At 44.0% G+C, this 22,116-nt stretch overlaps 1 protein-coding gene across 1 annotated transcript in view; it reads right to left on the bottom strand.

Annotated features, from left to right (window-relative positions):
* Positions 1-22,116, bottom strand: part of LOC310877802 (dynein axonemal heavy chain 1-like) — a gene marked incomplete at both ends in the record, with an annotated part of 114,639 nt that overhangs the window by 77,452 nt on the left and 15,071 nt on the right. The window contains 22 exons of the mRNA XM_083791751.1: positions 946-1,037; positions 1,410-1,596; positions 2,339-2,425; positions 2,737-2,886; positions 2,991-3,104; positions 3,892-3,997; positions 4,145-4,333; positions 5,046-5,159; positions 6,066-6,229; positions 7,643-7,783; positions 8,610-8,789; positions 9,865-9,970; positions 11,003-11,124; positions 12,282-12,446; positions 12,688-12,900; positions 13,281-13,355; positions 14,407-14,585; positions 15,058-15,256; positions 17,756-17,911; positions 18,449-18,590; positions 21,190-21,272; positions 21,374-21,493. Of these exons, the coding sequence (XP_083647877.1) occupies positions 946-1,037; positions 1,410-1,596; positions 2,339-2,425; positions 2,737-2,886; positions 2,991-3,104; positions 3,892-3,997; positions 4,145-4,333; positions 5,046-5,159; positions 6,066-6,229; positions 7,643-7,783; positions 8,610-8,789; positions 9,865-9,970; positions 11,003-11,124; positions 12,282-12,446; positions 12,688-12,900; positions 13,281-13,355; positions 14,407-14,585; positions 15,058-15,256; positions 17,756-17,911; positions 18,449-18,590; positions 21,190-21,272; positions 21,374-21,493 (3,084 nt within the window). The remainder of the gene's footprint in view (positions 1-945; positions 1,038-1,409; positions 1,597-2,338; positions 2,426-2,736; positions 2,887-2,990; positions 3,105-3,891; positions 3,998-4,144; positions 4,334-5,045; positions 5,160-6,065; positions 6,230-7,642; positions 7,784-8,609; positions 8,790-9,864; positions 9,971-11,002; positions 11,125-12,281; positions 12,447-12,687; positions 12,901-13,280; positions 13,356-14,406; positions 14,586-15,057; positions 15,257-17,755; positions 17,912-18,448; positions 18,591-21,189; positions 21,273-21,373; positions 21,494-22,116) is intronic.

The following is a 22,116-nucleotide window of genomic DNA, read 5'->3' as shown; positions in this document are numbered from 1 at the left end:
TGCACACAGAATTACTCTTCCTACTTCCGGGCCGCTTCCCTACTTCCTTCACAGGTGTTACCACTGATACAAATTAAGGCTCTGTTCCATTTAGGCGTGCAGTGGTTCTCAAACTTTTTCTTTTCCAAGGACCCTCCCCCATAACTCGGACCCGTAATCCATTTGTACATTCTCAGAGTTACACACCCGCACGGGGCCATTTGGAACCCATTCAAGGACACTTTGAGACCCACTGGTGTAACAGAGTGTTTCCAGTGAGCGGCCAACATTCACAATCGCAGCACCCTGACTCTGTTTGACCAGAATGGAACAGAGCCTTCATTAGTATCAGCGGTAAGTTGGTAACACCTGTGAAGGAAGTAGGGAAGGGGCCCAAGTTCTTTTCAAAATGGCGTGCATGCATATAGCCCATTGCCCAGCAGCAGTTTAAATACAGTATGTGATATTCTTATCGACAGTTACAATGTACATTGTAATATATCACTTCTGTTGAACTAGACATAAACATGGTGAATACTAGGCCAGTCACTTATTATGACATACTGTAGGCTAACCGTCTAATCGCAATCATTTTAGATAATCGCAACTGTTCAGCATAATCGTCACAATGCCACAATGCTATGCTACGGACCCCCATGAGAGAATTTGTTTATGGCTCTAGGTAGCAGTGACTCTCAACCAATTTTGGATTTGAAGTACCCCCAGTTTGGCATGCATTAGGCTACGGATCCCCATTTAATGGCATTTCTATATCTCTGGGACCCCAATTTATATTGTAAAATCACTGTTAAGTCGGTCCATTTGGTTCCATTTATACACTTTCAGAGTTACAGACCCATAAGGGTCCATTTTGTTCCTGACTATCATTTAGCTGTGGACCCCCTGGAACTTGCTCAGCGACCCCTACAGTACATGGGGATGGATGGGTAAGAGACACTCACTCACCTTGGTTTTCCCAGATCCACTCGGCCCCACCAACATCAGACCATGTCTGACCACAGTGGTCTCAAACAACTGAATACACTTAGTAACATATCCTGTCAGGTAGAAGACACACATCACAATATTGTCATCTATACAGCCTCAACAGAGAACAGATATATTTATTATTTACACGGTTATTCAATAATTGCCAAAATACAAGCTCACACTGCATTGTGAAGCAACTCTTTGTGAGCTTTTAGATCTGCTATCCTATAAGGAAATGGCTAATGGGTCAACCGGCGGGCGTCACTATGACTTGGACGCAACTATACCATACATGGAGTTCGGCATGACTCCGACATAACCATAATGACCAGCCAGTCAGTAGCTGGGTGAACCTGAAACTGAATTTCCCCCACGCGATTAGTAAAGGTCTCCCTTGTTCTGCCCAAAATAGGGACAAACAAATCAGTTAAGACACTGACCGTCCACGTCTTTGAGGTTTTTCTGGGCACAGACATTCCGTATGGACTCCTCTAAGGTGCCGTAGTCGACGGGCTCCTCTTTGATTCCGGGGAAGAGGTCCGACACGATGCTGTTGAAGAGCTTCAGGTCGTCCTGGAGGAACTTGGGCACGTTAACGTCTCTGATGGCCCGCAGGCAGATCACCTCCTGTGGGGTCAAGAAAGAACAGTAGCTGGTACAAGTAGGTATTCAGAACTTTGGGTACACGTGGTGTAGGGCGACCCCGTCCGGGCGGAGGGGCCTCAGAGATAGGTTCCGACCGGGACCCAGAGACAAGCGGCCGGACGCGGCGTGGTGCGGGCCCCCAATAAGGCGAGCCGAGGCCGGCGGGGCAAAGCCACCGGGTCGCCGGGGGGACCAGACGCACGTCCGGCATGGCGGTTGAGCGGCCTTTGGGTCGCCACGGACCGCGGCAACGTTGGTTATGTTTTATTATACATTTACTTATTTACGGCAACATTGGTTAATATGTATTATACATATATATTCATTATACATTTACTTATTTACTTTAGTGGTGGCGGTGGCTCAGGGGTAGAGTAGCTGGATGGCAACCGCAAGGTTCCCAGTTTGAACCCGGGCTCCCCCAGAGTTTGCGTCGAAGTGTCCTTGAGCAAGACTCTGAACCCCAAATTGCTCCCGATGTGCAGGTTGGTGCCTTGCATGGTTTCCCCCATCATCGGTGTGTGTGTGTGTGTGTGTGTGTGTGTGTGTGTGTGTGTGTGTGTGTAAATGAATCATTTATCATTTACTACGACTACTACGACTGGATTCAAACCCAGGTTGGCTGAACAAGGACTGAGCCTTAATGCATTTTAAAGATTTCCATAGAAGCTACAGTACTTCAGAGCACAGAACAAAACAAAACAAAACAGGAATACGACCTCACCTCATTCACGTCGGAATTTTCTCTCTTCAGATTTCCAGCAGCTGAGATCACAGTTTTCACAGCTCTCATACCAAAGTCATAGTGATCCTGCATTTTAAAAACACAAGACACGTCAACACATAATAGTATCTATATTTTATATCATAATTACAGAAAGGTCCCAACATTAAGAATCACCCATTAATCCTCTATACATTCACTGCTGCTCTTTCCATATCCTTGAACTGTATATGTGAAATACATAGCTATGCAAATACTCTTGTCTCTTCTTGCCAGCTCAATTTACACCAATCCCACCAAGTCAGATTTGCAGCATAAATTATGTTAAACGTACATACCGTACATAGAAATTATCCAACATGTTACTTATCAGGCATAGAAGTGTTCTGGGTTCCTACCTGAGAGCTGAGCTGTTCAGAGGAGAGCTTGAAGGTGATGGTGATCTTCTTGGAGAGGACTTTGGCATCGCTGAAGCCAAACGAGTAGAGGGATATCTCTGCAATCATCGCATAGTCCGGTACCATCATGGCCACAGGACGGAACAGGGCCTGTGGAGGTAGACGGCCGAAGCACGCGTGTAAAACAACCAGTATCTCCAACACTGAACTGAACACATGTACTGTACATTGGAAATCTATTTCCAGCTGAGAACCTTGAGGTTGTCCGGCAGTTCAGTGCGGCCGGCATAACCAGGGTTCATGGTGATGAAAACAGCACAGGATGCAACGAGAGGGATCTCCGCACCTTCAAACACAAAGCGCTCTGCCTGGAAAAACAGCAACAATTAAAAACAACTAAAAACACAGAAGCCAACCGGGTGCTCACGTGAGATTAAAATATCTTAAAAGTGTATGGTTCGTCTAGGATCAGCGGGAAATGAACGTAGACCAGTCGAAACATGTTGGCATTTTTCGTAGAGTAACTGTTTAAAAGTGATATTTTTTGTTAAAAGGTTAAATCACTATATTCTAAAAGCAATCATTGATATAGAGTGTGTGTTCAGTAACAGAGGTCTCCATGTCTCTCCAGCTCTTTAATGAACAGAAAATACATGTTCAGAACACCAACAAACAGAACACCATCAAACCCAAATGTTTGGTCAAACCATGTGACTCCCATTGGAAAAGCATTGTGGTGGACATAAAAAAGAAAAAAGTGTTGGAGTTTGGAAGCACTCGATTTTATTAATGGGTCGCGCTTCTGCCTCCTGCATTATGTGCAAATTTGAAACAGGTAGTACGCATGGGCCGTTCAGTGACTTCGACGAGTGCTTCCAAACTCCAACAGTATCACCACCTGCACAGAAATTCTTGACAGAAAGTAGCTCATAACATGTCTACGGTGGCTTTTTATGAAACAAAAGCTTGGCAGATTGAAAGAGGATCATTCAAGTTTGGCCTAGAGCTGCAATGTTGATGAGTTTAACGTCGTTTAATACAAGCAGATCGCAAATTGGATGAGTGGGGAGTCAATGGAGGGTATTGCAACTCTAGATTAAAATAATCTAGAGTTGCAAATTGTGGCTAGATGCTGGTGATCCGTTTGTGACTCACTCTTTGCTGTAGAGCTTTCTGGATGGTGGTGATCTGTTGTGCCACCACAGAGAGCACCTCCACGTCGATACGGTTAAACTCGTCAAAGCACGCCCAGGCCCCGGAGCTGGAACGGAACATGGAAACTGATCATAATGGGCTCTGTGCACGCACGCCATTTTGGAAAGAACTTGGGCCACTTCCTTTTCTACTGTTTACCGCTGATACTACATTGGAACTATAGTGGCCCTCTCCATTGTCAAAGCATGCCCACCTGGCCAGGCCCTTGAGGAACTTGCCCATGGCAATGACATCCAGCTGGTCGGAGCAGTTGAAGACCACCGTCTGGACGGCCAGGGCCTTGCCCAGGTCTTTGGTGGTCTCCGTCTTTCCCGTCCCTGCCGGACCGGCCGGCGCGCCTCCTAACTTCAGGTGCAGAGCGCCGGTCAGGGTCAGGTAGCATCTGCAAGGAGATGGAGTAGGTTTTCAGCATAGGTCGGAATCAGACCGGGAGCCAAAGAACGTGATTGAGACATCCCTAGTTTTCAGGTAATCAGCTGAAGCGTTTAACAGGACACGGTAAAATCCTGAGTGTTCATTTAAGGCCAGTCCACAATAATGCAACTCCTGCAATATGCCAACTACTGTACTTGCAACTCCTTAATTGCAATGATTAATCCCCAATGGCAGTTGCAAGGAGTTGCATTGGGGACTGGCCTTAAAACTGTTTTGTTGCAAGGAGTTGCATTGGTGTGGAGTCTGGACTGGCCTAAAAACTGTTGCTCATGTCTTGAGCAATAAATACATGTTTTCCAAATAAATAAATGCAGTAAATGCGTAATAAGATTAGGCATAAGGCATAGGGCTGTATTTTGCGTGTCTTAAGTACCAGGTCTTATTCCCTAACTTGAGTAAACTAAAGACCTGGAGACGTGATCAATGCCATTTGGCTATTCTGAGTGGCCAAAAGAGCATTGATCACGCCTCCAGGTCTTTAGTTTACTCAAGTTAGGGAATAAGACCTGGTACTTAAGACACGCAAAATACAGCCCTATAGTGCCAAATATAGGGCCGCCAGAGTGTACAAAATGGAACAAAAAATGCCCCAAAAAAAAAACAGTCTCAGAATAAGGAGTTCATGGTTTTAATCTTTAGCTAATACGTCAAAGACGTGCCTGTCAGTGAGCGGTGTGATAACCAGACGTCCAGAGTTGCCCAGATACTCGTATCCATACAAGAACTCTGCATTCACTGCTCGCACGTACAGCTCATCTCTGGTCCAGTAATATCTGCAAAGTGAATACCATATGGTTTGTTAAAGATGGAATCCATAACTTTTATGACGGGATTCAAAAGGGGGGTTATAGTCCGACATGCGTGGCGGGTTAAGACTCACCCGTGGCTCCGACATGCGTTGCCGGTTAAGACTGCGTGTGCGGTTAGGGTTATAGGTTAGGGTTTGGGGTATAGGGTGTCAGACTATTGACTATTGCGTGTCGGACTGTTAAGGGCAGCCCATACTGTCTCCGACCACCGAACTTTTCGTCGGAAAGATCAGACTTTTATTTTTTTCTCCGAAGTAGAGTTCGGAGAGTCACAACATCTGGGAGTGCAGCTTTCAGAACAAAAATTCGGAGAAATGCGTTTCAGAAGTTGCAAGTGACGTCATGTTGTAGTTGTACCGGAGCTTTCCGACGAAAAGTTTGGTGGTCGGAGAGAATATGGACTGCCCTTTAGTATGTCGGACCAAAGATATAATGCAGCCATTCAAAAGCTGGTCGCCTGCCAGAGAGACCAAATGACTAATGCCCATTCAAAAGGTGTGGGTCCCAACCCGAGTGTACAACTGGAACCTAACGGGTCCATTTGGTTTCATTTGTACACTCTCAGAGTAAAATTTACTTTGATTTTACAATATAATAATTGGGGGCCCAGAGATAGAAATGCCATTAATTAAATGGTGGTACGTAGCCTAATTCAGGTCAAACCTGGGGGTCCTTTAAATGAAAATCGGGGAAAATCACTGACAGATACGTAAAAATCTTCCCTTAACATGGGGCTTCCTTGGCATATATTTTCTAATGGGGGTCTAATGAGTGTCAATTCGGGGGTCCTTGACATTAAAAAGTTTGGGAACCCACTGGTATACTATAAACAAACAATAAACGCAGTTAGTATATAGTGAGTACCGGTACCTGAGCTGACTGATCCATTCGAAGTCATTCACACTGGAGACGTTCTCCTGCAGCAGCTTGGCCGCAACGTCCTTGCCATGGACCTCTGTGACGATGAGAGCAGACAGTACAGCCCTCTGCATCCCGCTCAGACGCCCTCTCACCAGCCGCACCAAGTCTTCCAGCTATACACCAAACCGCCAGACAACCACAAAACATCAGCTCTAAATATAGCTTTATTCAATTAACAAATACATCGTTATTGTCTCCACCAGGCCGAAGGCATGTGGGGAGAGTATGTTTTGCACTCCGTCCGTCCGTGTGTCCGTGTGTCCGTGTGTCCGTGAACAGCTAATCTCGGCCACCGTTAACCCGGTCGATGCCATATTTTGCACACACACTCCCTGGATGCCAACCATGAACCTCTGCCCCAAACTTTCCAGAACGGCCTGTTATAGCGCCACCAGGAGGCCGCTTTGTGCAAAACAAGTTTTTCGATGCCATATTTTGCACACACACTCCCTGGATGCCAACCATGAACCTCTGCCCCAAACTTTCCAGAACGGCCTGTTATAGCGCCACCAGGAGGCCGCTTTGTGCAAAACAAGTTTTTGCACAGTACACCTACAGATTTTGTCCAAACATCACGCAAACTGGTACACAGTCTCTCTAGAGCCATTCAACGAAACGGGTCTTTCAGATTTATCAGACTCCATCCTGATTGGTTAAGATTGGCTTCCAAAGTTCACAGGAGTGCTCAGTTTCAAACAAAATGCTGCAAATCATGAACACATCGCGTGATTTCCGTGAAATTGTGCACCCACATTCCCACTAGGCCGAGGACGAAATGCCACATGAACAATTTCAACTCAGCCTCAAGGTGGCGCTATAACTGGCCGAAAAGTGTTTTTACCTCTAACTGCACGGATCTGTGGATAACCTGGTGGAGACCTGTGCCCGGAAGGGTACTTTTTCTAGTTTTGCTATGATTTCATGCTTTCATAGAAAGAAAACAAACACAATGACAGTCATTCAAGTATAGTCACATTTTGCCTTTCAAAAATTGAAAGGCAACACAACAGACTACACTAGAGTGACATACATTAGGATATTTGGGACATTAGGACATTAGCATAAGTGTTATATAAAAATATAAAGATCGGATGGGGAAAGATTGGTATTGGTCTCAAAATCAAATGATCGGAATCGGACCGGGAGCCTAATTAGTATCAAATAATTTGATTTTAAATGGGCATAATGGGTACTTTTATGTTTGGTACAGTAAGTACATTTTGATGACAATGCTTTTGTGCTTTTACTAAAGTAAAATCTGGAGAACGGGACCTTTACTTTTAACAGTATCTCTACATGGTATTGCTACTTGTACTTGCAAACTTTAATATAAGCCCTATTTCATACTTTTTCTAAATGAGCTAGAAAAAGCTCTTTAAGCTCACTATGCTGCGCAGTGTATGCACTGCAACACAATGTGAGCTTGCCATTTTCAAAAGAAATCTGCAAATCCTTTTGCCTATGATGCCAAAATATGGACGCCATATGGACAAAATATGGTTGAAAGAACCAATGGAGTCCCAGACCTGTGTCTGAAGCTGTGGGAAGAGGCGGCTGGCCAGGTCTCCCTGCTCCAGGGCCTGTGAAACCTCACAGGTCCAGAACACCTGACAGCCAGCGATGACCACCTGTCCAGGCCACGATAACACCCACTCTGTACGGGCCTTCTGTTGGAGGGGCAGAAAAGATGTACACACACTGAGCAGCTATACGTTTCTCCAAGCAAAACCTTGATATCGAACTGTGGCTACAATGCTTTGCTTACACTGTATAATAATCCCCAGTGTTAAGTAAATGCGTCCATTTGGTTCCCATTGTATGCTGAGTTAAATGAACACTGGAGAGTTTACCATGTCCCATAAGACCTGATTCAAACAGCATACAACTTATTGGAGTTTATTTTATTGGCTTATTGGCACTAGAGAGATTATGCCATATGGGACAATATAATGAGCACCTGAAAATATTGAGCTAAAAGCAATGTACTATACATTTTGTACATTAAAGGTTGCGGAAACAAATCTGGATTGGAGGGTATGCGCATGCATAAAGTGTAAATCGAGTGGCAAAGATACACAACAGTGGCAGAAAGCATGCAGGCAGCCGCCGGTCTGTGGCGGATTAGGAGGCTTTTGCCGGTGGCAGAGGAAACACTGAGGAAACGCGGGTGTTGTCGGCAATATTGGCGGCGACGCCGTGGCTGCTGCCGCTGCCGGAGAATGCACTCGCTGCTTAGGACTTTTCTGTTTGGATGCATGTATGGGGCTGTCAAGGCCAGGAAGTCATTTTTTGCCACTCAGCAGGGCGTTCCCACCTAACTTCCGAGTATGATGAGGGCACGTGCATAGCCTCTATAAAAATGGAAACCTCCCACTGAAGAATATACAGAACAAAACAAACATAATGGTACGTAATGGTACTATTTGACACAGGTTTGTGTCTGTCTGTCAGACAAACAGACAGACAGACAGACAGACAGACAGGGTCTCAGACCTCCGGGTAGGCTCTGAGCGAGCGCTGGATGTTGTCCCTCACACTGGCCTTCATGGAGCCCTCCACCTCTCTCAGCCAGTCCTCCACGTCTCCACTGGGCCTCACGGGACACGTGAACGTCACCTCCTCGCCTTCGCCAGAGTACATGTGCGTTATCTGGAGATCTGGCTGGAACTGGAGCTGAGAAATTAAATGCAGCAACACACCCCACACAGCACACACACACACGTCATGTTTCCATGTATGTCTCTATACATTCCAGAAATATGATCCAATAATCCAATTGTGTTGCTTTATGACCTCCACTATGACGTTGAATTGTGATGATTTACAATGCTTAACCCATTTAGACCTGAATTAAAAACATTCACTTTGAAAGAATATATATTCAAAGATTTGCGCCACATTTTTATGATTTTTCAAAAATAGCAGACCTACAAGCTTGTAGATCTGCTATTTTTCAATAGCTAAATTATAACATAAAACACCAATAGGGGTTCCTGCCCTAAATGGGTTAAGTTAATCCTCTCCTGATCATTCCCACCAAGTTTCATACAGATCGGCCCGTCTGTTCTCAAATTATTTTGTACACGCACGCCACATTCAGCCTGGATTGACCACGCAGACATACTCATTCTCTTGTTTTTCCTGACTGACCACAATGTTAAGAATGTAATTGAGATATCGTCGTTATTTAAACAGATGCTAGGTTCATTGTTTTGGTGTCCTATATAATAGTTTCAATGCACAGATTGTTATTTCTGCCTAAATTGCAAATTGCAAATTGCACTAACAGGGGTGATAGGGGCGGGGGTGGCTCAGGGGTAGAGTGGCCGAATGGGTTCCCAGTTCGAATCCGGGCTTCCCCAGAGCAAAGGTGGATGCACACTGGGCGAGCTTTTCGGAAAACCGACGGAAAAACGCCACTAAAAATCAGAAAAACGCAGCCAGTGTCGAAGTGTCCCCTAATTGCTCCCGATGAGCAGGTTGGTGCCTTGCATGGTTTCCGCCTCCATCGGTGTACAGTATGAATGTATGGCTGAACGTAATGCTCAATCTGTGTAAAGCGCCTTGGATAAAGGCGCTATAAGTGCACCATTTACTATTTATCCCAACACTCTCAACGCGTTGTGAGCTTGTAGATCTGTGATTTGTCTAAAAGTGCCCTATTACGGGATGTCAGCCCCTGCCTCTCTAACACTCTCTGCACGTCCCTGGACACAGATATACAAAACAAAATGAAGATAAATCGAACCCTGGCGATGTTCTCGAAGCACTTGCGTAGGTGAGGCTGAACAGCCATGGGGTCTTTGGTCTGAGAAAGAATCTCCAGCAGCTCATCGTCTGACAGGAAGTAGAACCTACAAATATCCAAGACTGGAAACGTTATAGTTACACAATAACAGAGAGAGGATCACAATAGATTGAAACAATAGAGAAACTGCTACTATGAACAGGATGTTTGTGACCATGGAATCATAATAGTCTTCATCGTGAAGGCCTATTCATACTAAAAAAGAGAGGTGCATGTGTTTGGGTGAGCGGTGAGTCTCTTATCACCGCAGCATGACGTCATACACTATTTAATTTTTCGGTGGTCACCTCATCACCTAAAACTGGAGTATGAATAGGCCTTTAGACAATCTTATGTCAATACATTAAGGCATGAGGCCGATTCTACATAATGCCTTCTAAACCAAACAGTTTTCTGAAAAACATGTGTTGCTATCGGTGGTGGTGCTCAAACTTTTTCATATCAACGACCCCCAAAATGTTATCTATTCGGCCGCCGAAGTATTCATTATCTATCTCATAATATTTTGTTCCAGGGACCCCTAGAAGCAATTATTTGAGTTAAAAATGTTCCCTTTAAGAAAGAATGTCAACAATTTACAATTTTACAATTTAGGCATTTAGCAGACGCTCTTAATCCAGAGCGACTTACATTAAGCAAGAACAAAAAAAGCATGGGAATAGATCACATAAAATACTACGGCGGAAGATTGGGAGTGATGCTGCAGTTCTGACTGCAATGGGAAGTGCATTCCACAGTTTTGGAGCCAGAAGGGAGAAGAGTTTGGGACGTGTGGAGCGTTGTCCCGGATGTCACAGATGCTTTCCCAGTTTGAATGGGTTAAGCCATTCTTTGTTGTACAATGGAGCGCAAGAATCGCCGATCTATACAAGCTAACAGTGTGCATTGTGTGCATTTTCGGTGCTGAGGTGACCACCGGAGCTGAAATAACATTGAGCGGTGGTGAGTAAAAACAGAGAGAAGGGCTGGGGCAGTGGCTTGCTCTTCACCGCGGCTCGTGACGTCATGTTGTAGTTCGGAGGTCACCTCACCACCGAAAATCCAGACTATGAATAATGCTTAAGTTGTATACGTGTACCTTGGGAAGGCTCCTCTCTTGCTCTCCAGGTAGTCACTGAGTCCTTTCTGGACCAACTCTAACTGCTGGTTGCAGAACCTCAGACTGTTGAGCAGATGATCATCTGAACACAGCTCAATCACCTGCACGCACGCACGCACGGGAGGGGAGGGGGGGGGAGGGGACCAGGGAGAAAGCTTGTCTCGTCAAACCATGTGACTCCCATTGAAAATGAATTGCCACACAGAAGACACCGGGGAGACAGCTGTCTCTTGGGTGTGAACAGCCCCTAAGTAATCAGGTTAATCCACAGAGCAGTGTGGTGTGGTGTGTTGTGTAGTGTTGTTGTCAGGCTCCGGCATGCTCTGGGGCTTCTCGAAGCACAGAGCAGTGTGGTGTTGTGGCAGAGGGAGTGCAACGAACCATGTACAACCCAGATTCGGCACAAACAAGGGACTAAATTATTTTCGCTCCTGTGCCACCAGAATGTGGAACGCCCTACCAACAGTCATTAAGACATGTGAATCCCTTGACACCTTCAAAACCGCTCTCAAAGGGCACCTACGGACGCCTGCGAAACTGGCCCCCGTAAAATCTGAATCTGGGGCTTCAAAAAGCACAGAGCAGTGTGGTGTTGTGTTGTGTTGTACTGACCTGGGGCTTCTAAAAGCACAGAGCAGTGTGGTGTTGTGTTGTGTTGTGTTGTACTGACCTGGGGCTTCTAAAAGCACAGAGCAGTGTGGTGTTGTGTTGTGTTGTACTGACCTGGGACTTCTCAAAGCACAGAGCAGTGTGGTGTTGTGTTGTGTTGTGTTGTACTGACCTGGGGCTTCTAAAAGCACAGAGCAGTGTGGTGTTGTGTTGTGTTGTACTGACCTGGGGCTTCTAAAAGAACAGAGCAGTTTGGTGTTGTGTTGTGTTGTACTGACCTGGGGCTTCTAAAAGCACAGAGCAGTTTGGTGTTGTGTTGTGTTGTACTGACCTGGGGCTTCTAAAAGAACAGAGCAGTGTGGTGTTGTGTTGTGTTGTACTGACCTGGGGCTTCTAAAAGCACAGAGCAGTTTGGTGTTGTGTTGTGTTGTACTGACCTGGGGCTTCTCAAAGCACAGAGCAGTGTTGTGTTGTGTTGTGTTGTACTGACCTGGGGCTTCTAAAAGCACAGAGCAGTTTGGTGTTGTGTTGTGTTGTACTGACCTGGGGCTTCTAAAAGAACAGAGCAGTGTGGTGTTGTGTTGTGTTGTACTGACCTGGGGCTTCTAAAAGAACAGAGCAGTGTGGTGTTGTGTTGTGTTGTACTGACCTGGGGCTTCTCAAAGGCACTTTTCATCAGTGCTCTCCACGCACGCTCCATGCTCTGGTACCTCCGGGCCTCCGCGGGCAGCTGGCGGGTGATGTCATCGGAGCCGAAGATGGGCTCCAGATAGAGCCAGGACCGTTGGCATGTCAGCCACTCCTCCAGCACATCCTGCAATATGGTATATAAATGGTGCATTTGATATAGATTGTGCATTATACATTCACCCGTTCACATGCACACACACATTCATACAACGATGAGGGAGGAAACCTGCACATCGGGAGCAATTATGGGTTCACTAACTCTGGGGAAGCCCGGAATCGAACTGGGAAACTCACGGTTGCCATCTGGCTGCTCTATACCGGCACCCCTATTTCCCCAAGCCATGTGTGTGTGTGTGTGTGTGCACCTGAGCCGTTCTGAGCTTCCTCTCCCAGGCGCCGATGCGTTCCTCAAAGCTCTTCTTGTGGGGAGAGAGAGACATGCTCTGAGTCATGACGATGTGGTCGTCCAGCAGCTGCGAGGCCTCGTCTGGACTCTTCAGGATGTAGCTTCCCGTCTCCTTGTAGGGCAGAACGTCAAACGCCACCGTCGACCACTCGGCCTCCATCTTGTCCAGAGCCTGGATGGTGGTTGGAGGAGACAGAAGAAATGCATTACAAACTGTGTGGTTGGGTCATGCCGCGCGCACAGTAACTTGTTGGTGTTAAATCACTGTGACTCAGAGCTGACTAAAAGGATTGTTTTAAGGATTATGTTATACTTTAGATATTGAAAAATAGCAGATATACAAGCTCATAGTCAATTTAACAAGGGTGCAGATGATCAGAAATCAGCAGAGAGAGAGAGAGTGACGTTTGCGCTACTGTATACTGTATGCCGATTTCTTTCTCCCTGGAAATAAAAACGTCTGGGTTTCCGAGGCTAGGGTTGAAGAAGTGGTTAATGTCTGGAATTAAATCGGGAGAGAGACAGACACAGTGACAGCGTCTAGTATTATACCTGCTCGATGGCGTACTCTTTGGCGGCCACCTCAGCCACGTGCTCCACCTCAGCGATGTGTCTCTGCAGGCCCATCTGCAGAATGAATGAATGAATGAATGAATGATTTTATGTCATGTGTCATGCCACCTTGTGGCCCATCCCTCATGGGATTATATGACACCTTTTCACACAAGTTACAATAAACAGTTATACACTTCTTACCGATACTGCTGATGGCATACATAAATACAAATACAACAAATCAAAACAAAACAAAACATAATACTAAATACAGCGTACTAGCATACATATCCCTTACTGGCTGTACATAGCCTTTTTCCTCAGATCCCAGGCTATCTCTAGATAATTTGACTACTTTAAAAGTATTTTTCAACTAAACGGTTAATAGATTGTGCATCATTCATTTCCATCATATTAACATATGTTTATATTATTAAACAACGCTTCTCTAACCGTACCATGAAAATAACAACACAAAATTATACTCATTCTCTATTTCATTGAGATCACAGATCGCAGATTCGATCTTCTTCATCTGGCCCAACATAACGACCTGTTTCAATATAAAGTGGCAGTATACCTCCTCTAATCTGGGCACAAAGTGATCTTTTTTTCTTAGGCAGATTAAATAAAACATAGTTTTCAGTATAATAGTCATGTTTTATTTATTTATGTACGTAATCTTGGTTTTCTCCAGATCTCTTCTGCCCAAGTATGTTTGACCTTATCAAAAAGTATCTCCCTTAACTGCACAATACTAACGACCTGCTCCAATCCAAGAAAAAAAATCCTCAATTCCATATTCACAGAGCCTTTCGTTAAGTATAGAGGAATATAACTTGTAAACTGTACTCAACAGACCGATCCCTCTATAATTAAGGGGAACCCTTGGGTCATCACTTAAAAAAATAGGTGTTATAATGGATCTGAACCACATAGAGGGAATTCTTCCCATTTCAAACAGACCAAAGTAGAGTGTGAGATAGCATTGGTGATGTTGTCGAGATCTCTTCGGGCAGGTATTCTATGCCTGTGGCTTTCCCTGTCTTTGCTTTATTAATTGCCAACTGGACTTCTTCTACATGGTCAGCTCAGTATTAAGATTATCATTAGAAGGATTGACCTCCAGACAGCCGGAGAAGGTCAGGCTGGCCTTAGGCATGACGTGCATGCGGACGCGCTCGCCCAGCGTCTGCCAGTGGCGCATCCTCATCCCCGGGCTCCTCAGGGCCTGGATCAGAGGCACGTTGGGGCGGAACCGCTCCACCCTGCCCAGTAGATCTGTAGCCACCATCTGGCAGTCTGGAAAAGGAAAGTGAGTAATGCTCTTAAGCTCTGTGTGTTCTTGGAACACGGCAAGCCTTTTGCTCATCCGTGCCTATGGAATGAATCACCCTCGAATCACACAGTGTCTGCATCAATTCTATTCTAAACAATCCGTTGCTTTTTTGGAATTATTAATGAATCGAATAATCGAGAAGCGCATCTCTATTTGTTTCGAATATTTGTGTGATATACATATATGTCAACGAATTGATGCAGAAAATATCGAATGAAAATGTCAACTTGACACATTAAATAGCAGATCTACAAGCTCACAGCATGTCACATCACAACCCATTGTGATCTTGTAGATCAGCTATTTTCAGTATTCAACCAAATTACAAGTTTCTATCATTTCACCCAAAGTCAATTATTTTATTCAAATCTTTACAATCCTTACGATCGATTAGTTTGATTATAGGGGCTGTACCCCATAGATTTCATGACTTACCAGGGACGTCCTTGAAGTGTTTGATGCACTTCTGCATGGTCCTGAAGGCGTCTTGGACGGCGCGCTCCAGCTGCTCGGCGTCGACGGTCAACAGAGGGTCGCCGAGCCAGCCCTCGTGCCAGCGCAGCCAGTCGGACGCCGTGGTCCACAGGTCCCTGAACGGCTGGAAGTCCTTCGTCAGCTTCTGCAGGCGGTCGTACTGTGACACGGCAGGAGCGGGAATAGTTAGGGGAAATTAGCAAAAGTTGTGGCAAACCTGCAACAAAAAGAAAATGCTTACCACTAGCGTTCTTCACAGATGTGTTCATAAAGGTGTCTACTATCACAAAACAAAAATTCCCCAAGCCAACTCCCTTGGGGGACTTTGTGGTAGCCAACCAAAGTTGGGGTACCCGGCTAGGCTAAAAGCAGGACATTTTAAAATTGGCCAATATGAGCTAGTGACATGGGTAAATAGGGTTTTTTTTGGGATGCTGAATCCGTTCCAACCATTCATTTTCAGTAAACATGACTACTGGCCATAAATTCGGTCATGCCTGCTTTTGTATGTTCCAGACATGTGTAATAACTAATTAGCATATGCATATGTCAATGGATGTCTATGGTGTTTTATTGTTTTCTTTTCTGTTTGTGTGCTGGGGGTGGGGGTGGGGGTGGGGGGGGCATATTAAAATATAAAAAGGATTTTATTAATATATCACAACTGCATCGTAATTGAAACTAACTGTTGAAACAGAAGTAGGTGGACAATCTTTAATGGATTTAACTGATTTATTGTTTTCAGAATCAGAAATACTTTATTCTCACACCTTAAAAAAATATTAATAGTAAAATAAGGGTGAAATTAATGTGCCAGGGCTCCTCAGACTTTCAGTTCATTCATGAAAATAAATAAACAGAATATGGCTCTATATCACTATATAAAAAAAAAGATAGACACATAATAAAAAACGGAGGTGCTAAAAAGAAAGCATGCTTTTGTAAACAATAAATACAAATATGAATAAACATACAACTATCTCTACTCTTCCAACTCCCTGGCATCGCCATCACTGTTCTTGTCCTCTGGCTTGATGTTCTTGCAAACGTGCCGTAACTCCTTACTGCCTGCACCAATCACTCCCAGGCATTCACACAGGCATTGACCATATGCATGTGGAGGGCGTAACGAAGCCCTTTTTTCGATTTGACACATTAATGATTATTAATTAATTTATTAGTCAATTACAAACGCACCCAGGCGCAGTACCCTTCACGGCCACAAGGGGAGGCAAATATCTCATAACGGGTAAGGACTAGTAGTTACAACTGACTAACTTCAGAAGATAGTGTGGTGTGATGGGGTCTGTTCATTGACGGTACAGGCTCATAGCCTTTGTCACCAAGCTTCGGTCCATACTACAGTACATGATGCACTGGATTATGGATGGAAGCTTGGTGGTGGTACACTGGATGTACATCCAGTGATGGACTTCGCAGCAGCAGCAGCCAATCTCTGGTCTGGATATAAGTTCGGAGAGAGTGCTGTGCTGCGGCTCCTGGGCAGTTTTTCTGGTTTTATACTCCCAGTATAGCGGCCCGCTTGCTGAAGATGTCAAATCTCCAGTCCCCAAAACGTTTGTGCGATTTCCCATGGAACATGAACTTGAATAGTTCACAGTTGGCTGTGATGATGTCCTCCTTGTTGGCTTGGATGTCCAAAAACGTCCATAGCCCTCTCCACTTTGTCAGTCTTGCAGAACTACTACTGCTACTCGGAGTATTGAACCAGAAAAACTGCCTCCGACAACAGGAGCCGCAGCACAGCACTCTCTCCGAACTTATATCCAGACCAGAGATTGTCTGCTGCATCACACCACACTATCTTCTGAAGTTATTCAGTTGTAACTATGAGGGGGACTGTGCAGTGCATTTCAGTGCACAATGCATTTCTGCTTGTTGTAACTGCATGGCACATTTTGTAAGAACCTCAAGCCAGAGGACAAGAACAGTGAGGGTGATGCCAGGGAGTTGGAAGAGTAGAGATAGTTGTATGTTTATTCATTATGTATTTATTGTTTATAAAAGCATGCTTTCTTTTTAGCACCTTAGTTTTTTATTATGCGTTTATCTTTTTTTATATAGTGATATCATAGAGCCATATTCTGTTTATTTATTTGTATTAATGAACTGAAAGTTTGAGGAGCCCTGGCATATTCATTTCACCCTTATTTTACTGTTAATTATTTCTTAAGGTGTGACAATAAAGTCTTTCCGATTCTGAAAAGAATGAATCAGTTAAAACCATTAAAGATTGTCCATCTACTCCTGTTTCAACAGTTAGTTTCAATTAAGCTGCATTTGTGATATATTAATAAAATCCTTTTAATATTTTAATATGCCCCCCCTACATTGCGGAGGCAAATATATGAAGATAGGTTGTAAAGTGGTGAAGTGGTAAAACATGAAGTAAAACATTTGAGACGAACATTGTTGCGAGGAGAAAGCGGTAAAATGAGACTTTCGTGGTTGTTTTCGTCTCAGATTTAGTCCGACGGAGCGTCACAGTATAACTCTATGGGGGACACAAAAGCGACACAAAAGTAGGACCCGGAAGTATCTCAGGAGGGGGGCGCTCACGTCACAGCTAAAATACTGAATAATACTGTCTGTCTCTCCCCCCCCCCCCCCCCCCCCCCCCCTTCATTTCTTGGCTCACATTAGTGACAGGGACTCCGAAGAGACGTTCTCTGTTGTTGTAGGTCTGGGCCATGGTCTGGGAGTCCTTCAGCTGCTTGGCCACACGCCTCACCTCGTTGGCTATCTCGTGGGCACGACCTGCGTCGACGTGAGCACTGAACCCGGCAACCAGCATCTGGAAAAATCCAGTCCAACAGCAGTGACAGTCACACATTAGCACTCATCGACTTGACAAAAAAAAAAAGGAACCGTAAACAACTGTAAATAAACCTAAGCCGCTGTATGCCATTGTAGGGGTTTCAATGACCATTTTGATCAGATGTAAGGGTAATAATTTGAGTCCCTGCCTTGCTTCAGTATATGCCTACAGTATGTGACCTGTGCCTGAGTATGTAAAACATTCCAGGAAATTCAATAAACAGAATGCTAAAAAATTATAATTTGAGTCCCTCCTTGATCTAAATCGGCTGTCTATTTTATTCATCCGATACACTTTTCACAATATGAAGGCTATTACATCTGTGTTTTTCTGGCATCATTGTCAGGTTAATATAATGCGTATTGCAAAATGCAAGCGTAAAATGCAAGTGTTGCCCTGTGATTGGCCTGTTTCGATTCACTGAAGAGCCCATAGCTATGATGACAAACGCCTAGTGATGACCCACGAAAAAACGACTTAAAAATGTCAAGGCATTCTGGAGTCTCGGCAGACCTGCAGAGAGTCCAATCGCTCCTGGAAGTTGTTCTGGTCGACGAGCTGGACCTTGTGGAAGCGCTCCTCGCTCTCCACATGTTGGGCTTCAGTCACTGTCACCTGCTTCATCAGGTTCTGAGGCCAACCGGCGGCTGTCCACCTGCAGAGAGGAAACACAAAGGACCCTCATTAGAGGGCCATTTCACAGCTGGAAAGAAACTGCAGTCACTCAATGTTAATAGTAAATTTGTAGTAAGGTAACAGTAGCACAATTTTTAATGTGCACCTTATATGGCCAGAACAGTAATGTAAGGTAAGGTAAGGTAATTTTATTTATAGAGCGCCTTTCAAAACAGTTGTTACAAGGTGCTGTACAATAAAATAAAAGGAATAAAACAAGAACATCTCAATCAAAAATAAACCAACAATGAAATAAGAAACAGAGCAGCAAAGACAGTACCTAGAAATAGATAAGATAGAACAGTACATAGAAATCACTGGAGCAAGCCAACCAAGCTTTTAATATTTAATATCATATTGTCTATGTCCCTCAAAGTTATTTCTAAAGGTTTGAGCCTCAATCACCACTCTGATATAACCAGTCCTTGTCATTTCTTTCTGGACTTTTAAAGCAGTTTTAGCTGCAGTACCACAATGTCCTGAGGTGGTGGGGGTGCTGATATGCAGATTATTTAATACATGAGTCATTATAATACTAACGCTAGATAAAAACCAGGCTTGTTTCCATTCCATGCCAGCTTGGAAAATCAACAATGGTGGACATTGTAAACAAAGTGGAAATGCTAATTTGGACTGAAGAAGAGGAGGAATTATACAAAGTAGGGTGACATTGATGACATCACGATGAGGACAAAATCAGTTGAGCTGTTCCTGAGAGCAATTTCCATTAAAGCACCTAATATGATATGAAAGCCTGATTGTTCAAAATTGGTTATTTGTGGTGGATAGAAAACACATATGGGAGCCCCAAAAACACAAAATAAATGGAAAAAGTTAAATTTTATGTTACAGGTTTTAAAGATGCCAACAGACACAGCGTTTCTCAAGCAGAGTGGTAAATCATTCCACAGCGTAGGTGCAACAAATTCGTAAGCTCGGTCTCCTTTGGTTCGCAGCTTAGTGGCGGGGATAATGAGAAAACCTTTGTCTGAAGACCTAAGGTGCTATTTACACGAGGATGGTGTTCATAGAAAACGGCAAAATAAAGTACCGTTTGCTGTGGTTGTTTAGACGAGAACCGTGTTCTCATGAGGTGAAAACGCAACAAAGTGAAACCACCTTCCAGAGTGGAAATCTTTGAGAACGCCGTTTTATCCCTTCTCCGTGTAAACAGGCAAAACGGTGAATCCGCAAAACTTATGACATCATGGCTCACGTTGGCACGTTGTTTATTACATTGATACATATAATTATGATATAATGGAGTTCCTGAACAAGCCTCCCTCCTCGCCTACAAAGTGCTGCTCATCAGCGATAGTGAATGTAAAACCATGATGTAAATGAAAAGCCTTGTGATAGGTGGCAGCCGCGGCAGCAGCGTTTATGTAGCCTAATGTATTATAAAATATATACCATCCCTTGGTGGCCCAGAGCAGTGTTGAGCCGCTTGCGCGGCACTGTTTTTTGGCAAATCTAAGCTAGCAAATTTAAGACCATCTCTTCAAAATAAGAGTATCCTCTAGAGTATTGAAAAAAAGTTTAATTTGCACATTAAAACTACAAATTAAGCATTTAAATGATGCTATAAGACACACATTATGTTTCTGTGTTATTTAATTACTTATTTTTACACAGAAACATAATGTGTGTCTTTACAATAGCTGTAATGTAATAATAATACTAATAATGTAATGTAATCATTATTTAATTAACTTTTATTCTGAAAGCAACCGGATGTCTTAAATTTGCTAGCTCTCAAACAGGAAGTTCTAGATTTGCCAAAAAGACGGAGCCGTGTTGCGCAGGCTTGCGTGAAGGGGTTCTTCTTCTTGTACGTGGGTGACCTGTCTATTTGGCAGCCCGTTATCGCCACCTAGCGACATTATAGCATAATAGCACATTATAGCATAACGTGTGCGTTCTCGTGTAAAGGGTAAGAAAAAATGAGAACGCAACGGGACTTTGCCATTTTCTATGAACACCATCCTCGTGTAAATAGCACCAAAGTTGTCTCATATTCCCCTTGGGGTGCATCAGCCCATGAAGAGATTTATAAGTAATTAATACATTTTTAAATTGAATTCTGGAATCGATTGGTAGCCAATGCAAGGATGCAAGCACAGGAGTGATGTGTGACCTCCTTTGTGTGTTGGTTAACAGTCTAGCAGCCGCATTCTGCACAAGTTGGAGGCGGTATATAGAGGAGCGAGCAATGTAGTTTGTGTGTTTGACTGGATTGTTTAATTCCTACATTGACCATAATGATTTGGTGCACTTGTGGTTGGGAGACACCCCATGTGGGCTGTCTTACTGAGACAACATGTATTCCAGGTAAGAAGAGAGACCACATTTTCATGACACATTATTGGTCATGAACATGGCGTCATGACTAAAATATCTAGAAACACACATTTAATACACACATAAAAAACCCCAGGAAAGTGTTTCTTGTGTCCTAAACATCATTCAAATATGATCTTGTTGCAAAAAGGGGTGAAGTGGCCACTTTAACGTCTGAAAACGGTTCCCAAAAATGTAGATGGATCATTGTCAAATCATGGCTTATACAGTATAGTTACTTTATGTTGAAGTCCACATTTGGCAGGCTGTAGGCAAACGTGTCAAGCATCTCATAGTCTGACAGGATCTGGCTCATCAATTCCTGTTGTGAGAAGATTAAAGAAAAACGTTGAATATACATATCGAATAATAAGACATGAGGTAAAAAGAAATAATACTATAGCTAGGTTCTTTTCTATGCACCTCGTGGCTCTTCAGCTGTTCTGGGATCTGTTTCATCCAGTTCCTCTGCTCTGTCAGCTCCTCAATGCTGTTGGGTGTCTCATACAGCTTGATACTGGTGGCCTTACACGCTTCACATGCCTACACACACAATAGAGAGAGAGGTGGCATATACCAATACCAGTGGAAGCTGAAATAACTAAAATAAACTGTTTTAGTTCAGTCAGATAACTCACAAATAGATTTAACCAATATTTATTATAGAATGAGAATACAAGTGTGCATATAATATTTTATCTTGGCGTTCGGCTCTGCTACATTTTTCTCCCTGCTTGGCACAATTAAACACCATCATTAAACATTAAGATAGATATACAACAACAACCCCCCATGGGGAACAGAAGGTGGGAGCAAACATCACATAACAACAACCAGGAACCATATGCAGAAGGAAGGCAGGAAGAAGCATGCAGTCTAGCTGAGCTTAAATACCCCGCCAAATTGGTCAGCTGACTGCCAAATCAGCGAATGACATGTGGGTCTCGCAAACACTGAATACACCCACATAGTAATGCAGCATATTAACCCCCCCGAGTATATGTATGCGCTCTTGAGCACAGCATGAAGCCGCTCGAGTATTTCCGACTGATATATTTCCACCTACTAAGCTCACCTACAATGCTAAAACCGCCTCGACCCTTTGGTGTGGTTAGGGCTTTACGTCATGGAGCTGCCTGCGCAGCCTGCAGGCGAGGCGCTGCAGT

Source organism: Protomyctophum parallelum (genome assembly GCF_964188405.1).
Source record: "Protomyctophum parallelum genome assembly, chromosome: 20".
Classification (NCBI taxonomy): Eukaryota; Metazoa; Chordata; class Actinopteri; order Myctophiformes; family Myctophidae; genus Protomyctophum; species Protomyctophum parallelum.
The sequence above is the reverse complement of the archived record's forward strand: the minus strand, read 5'-3'. Positions and strand labels throughout refer to the sequence as shown.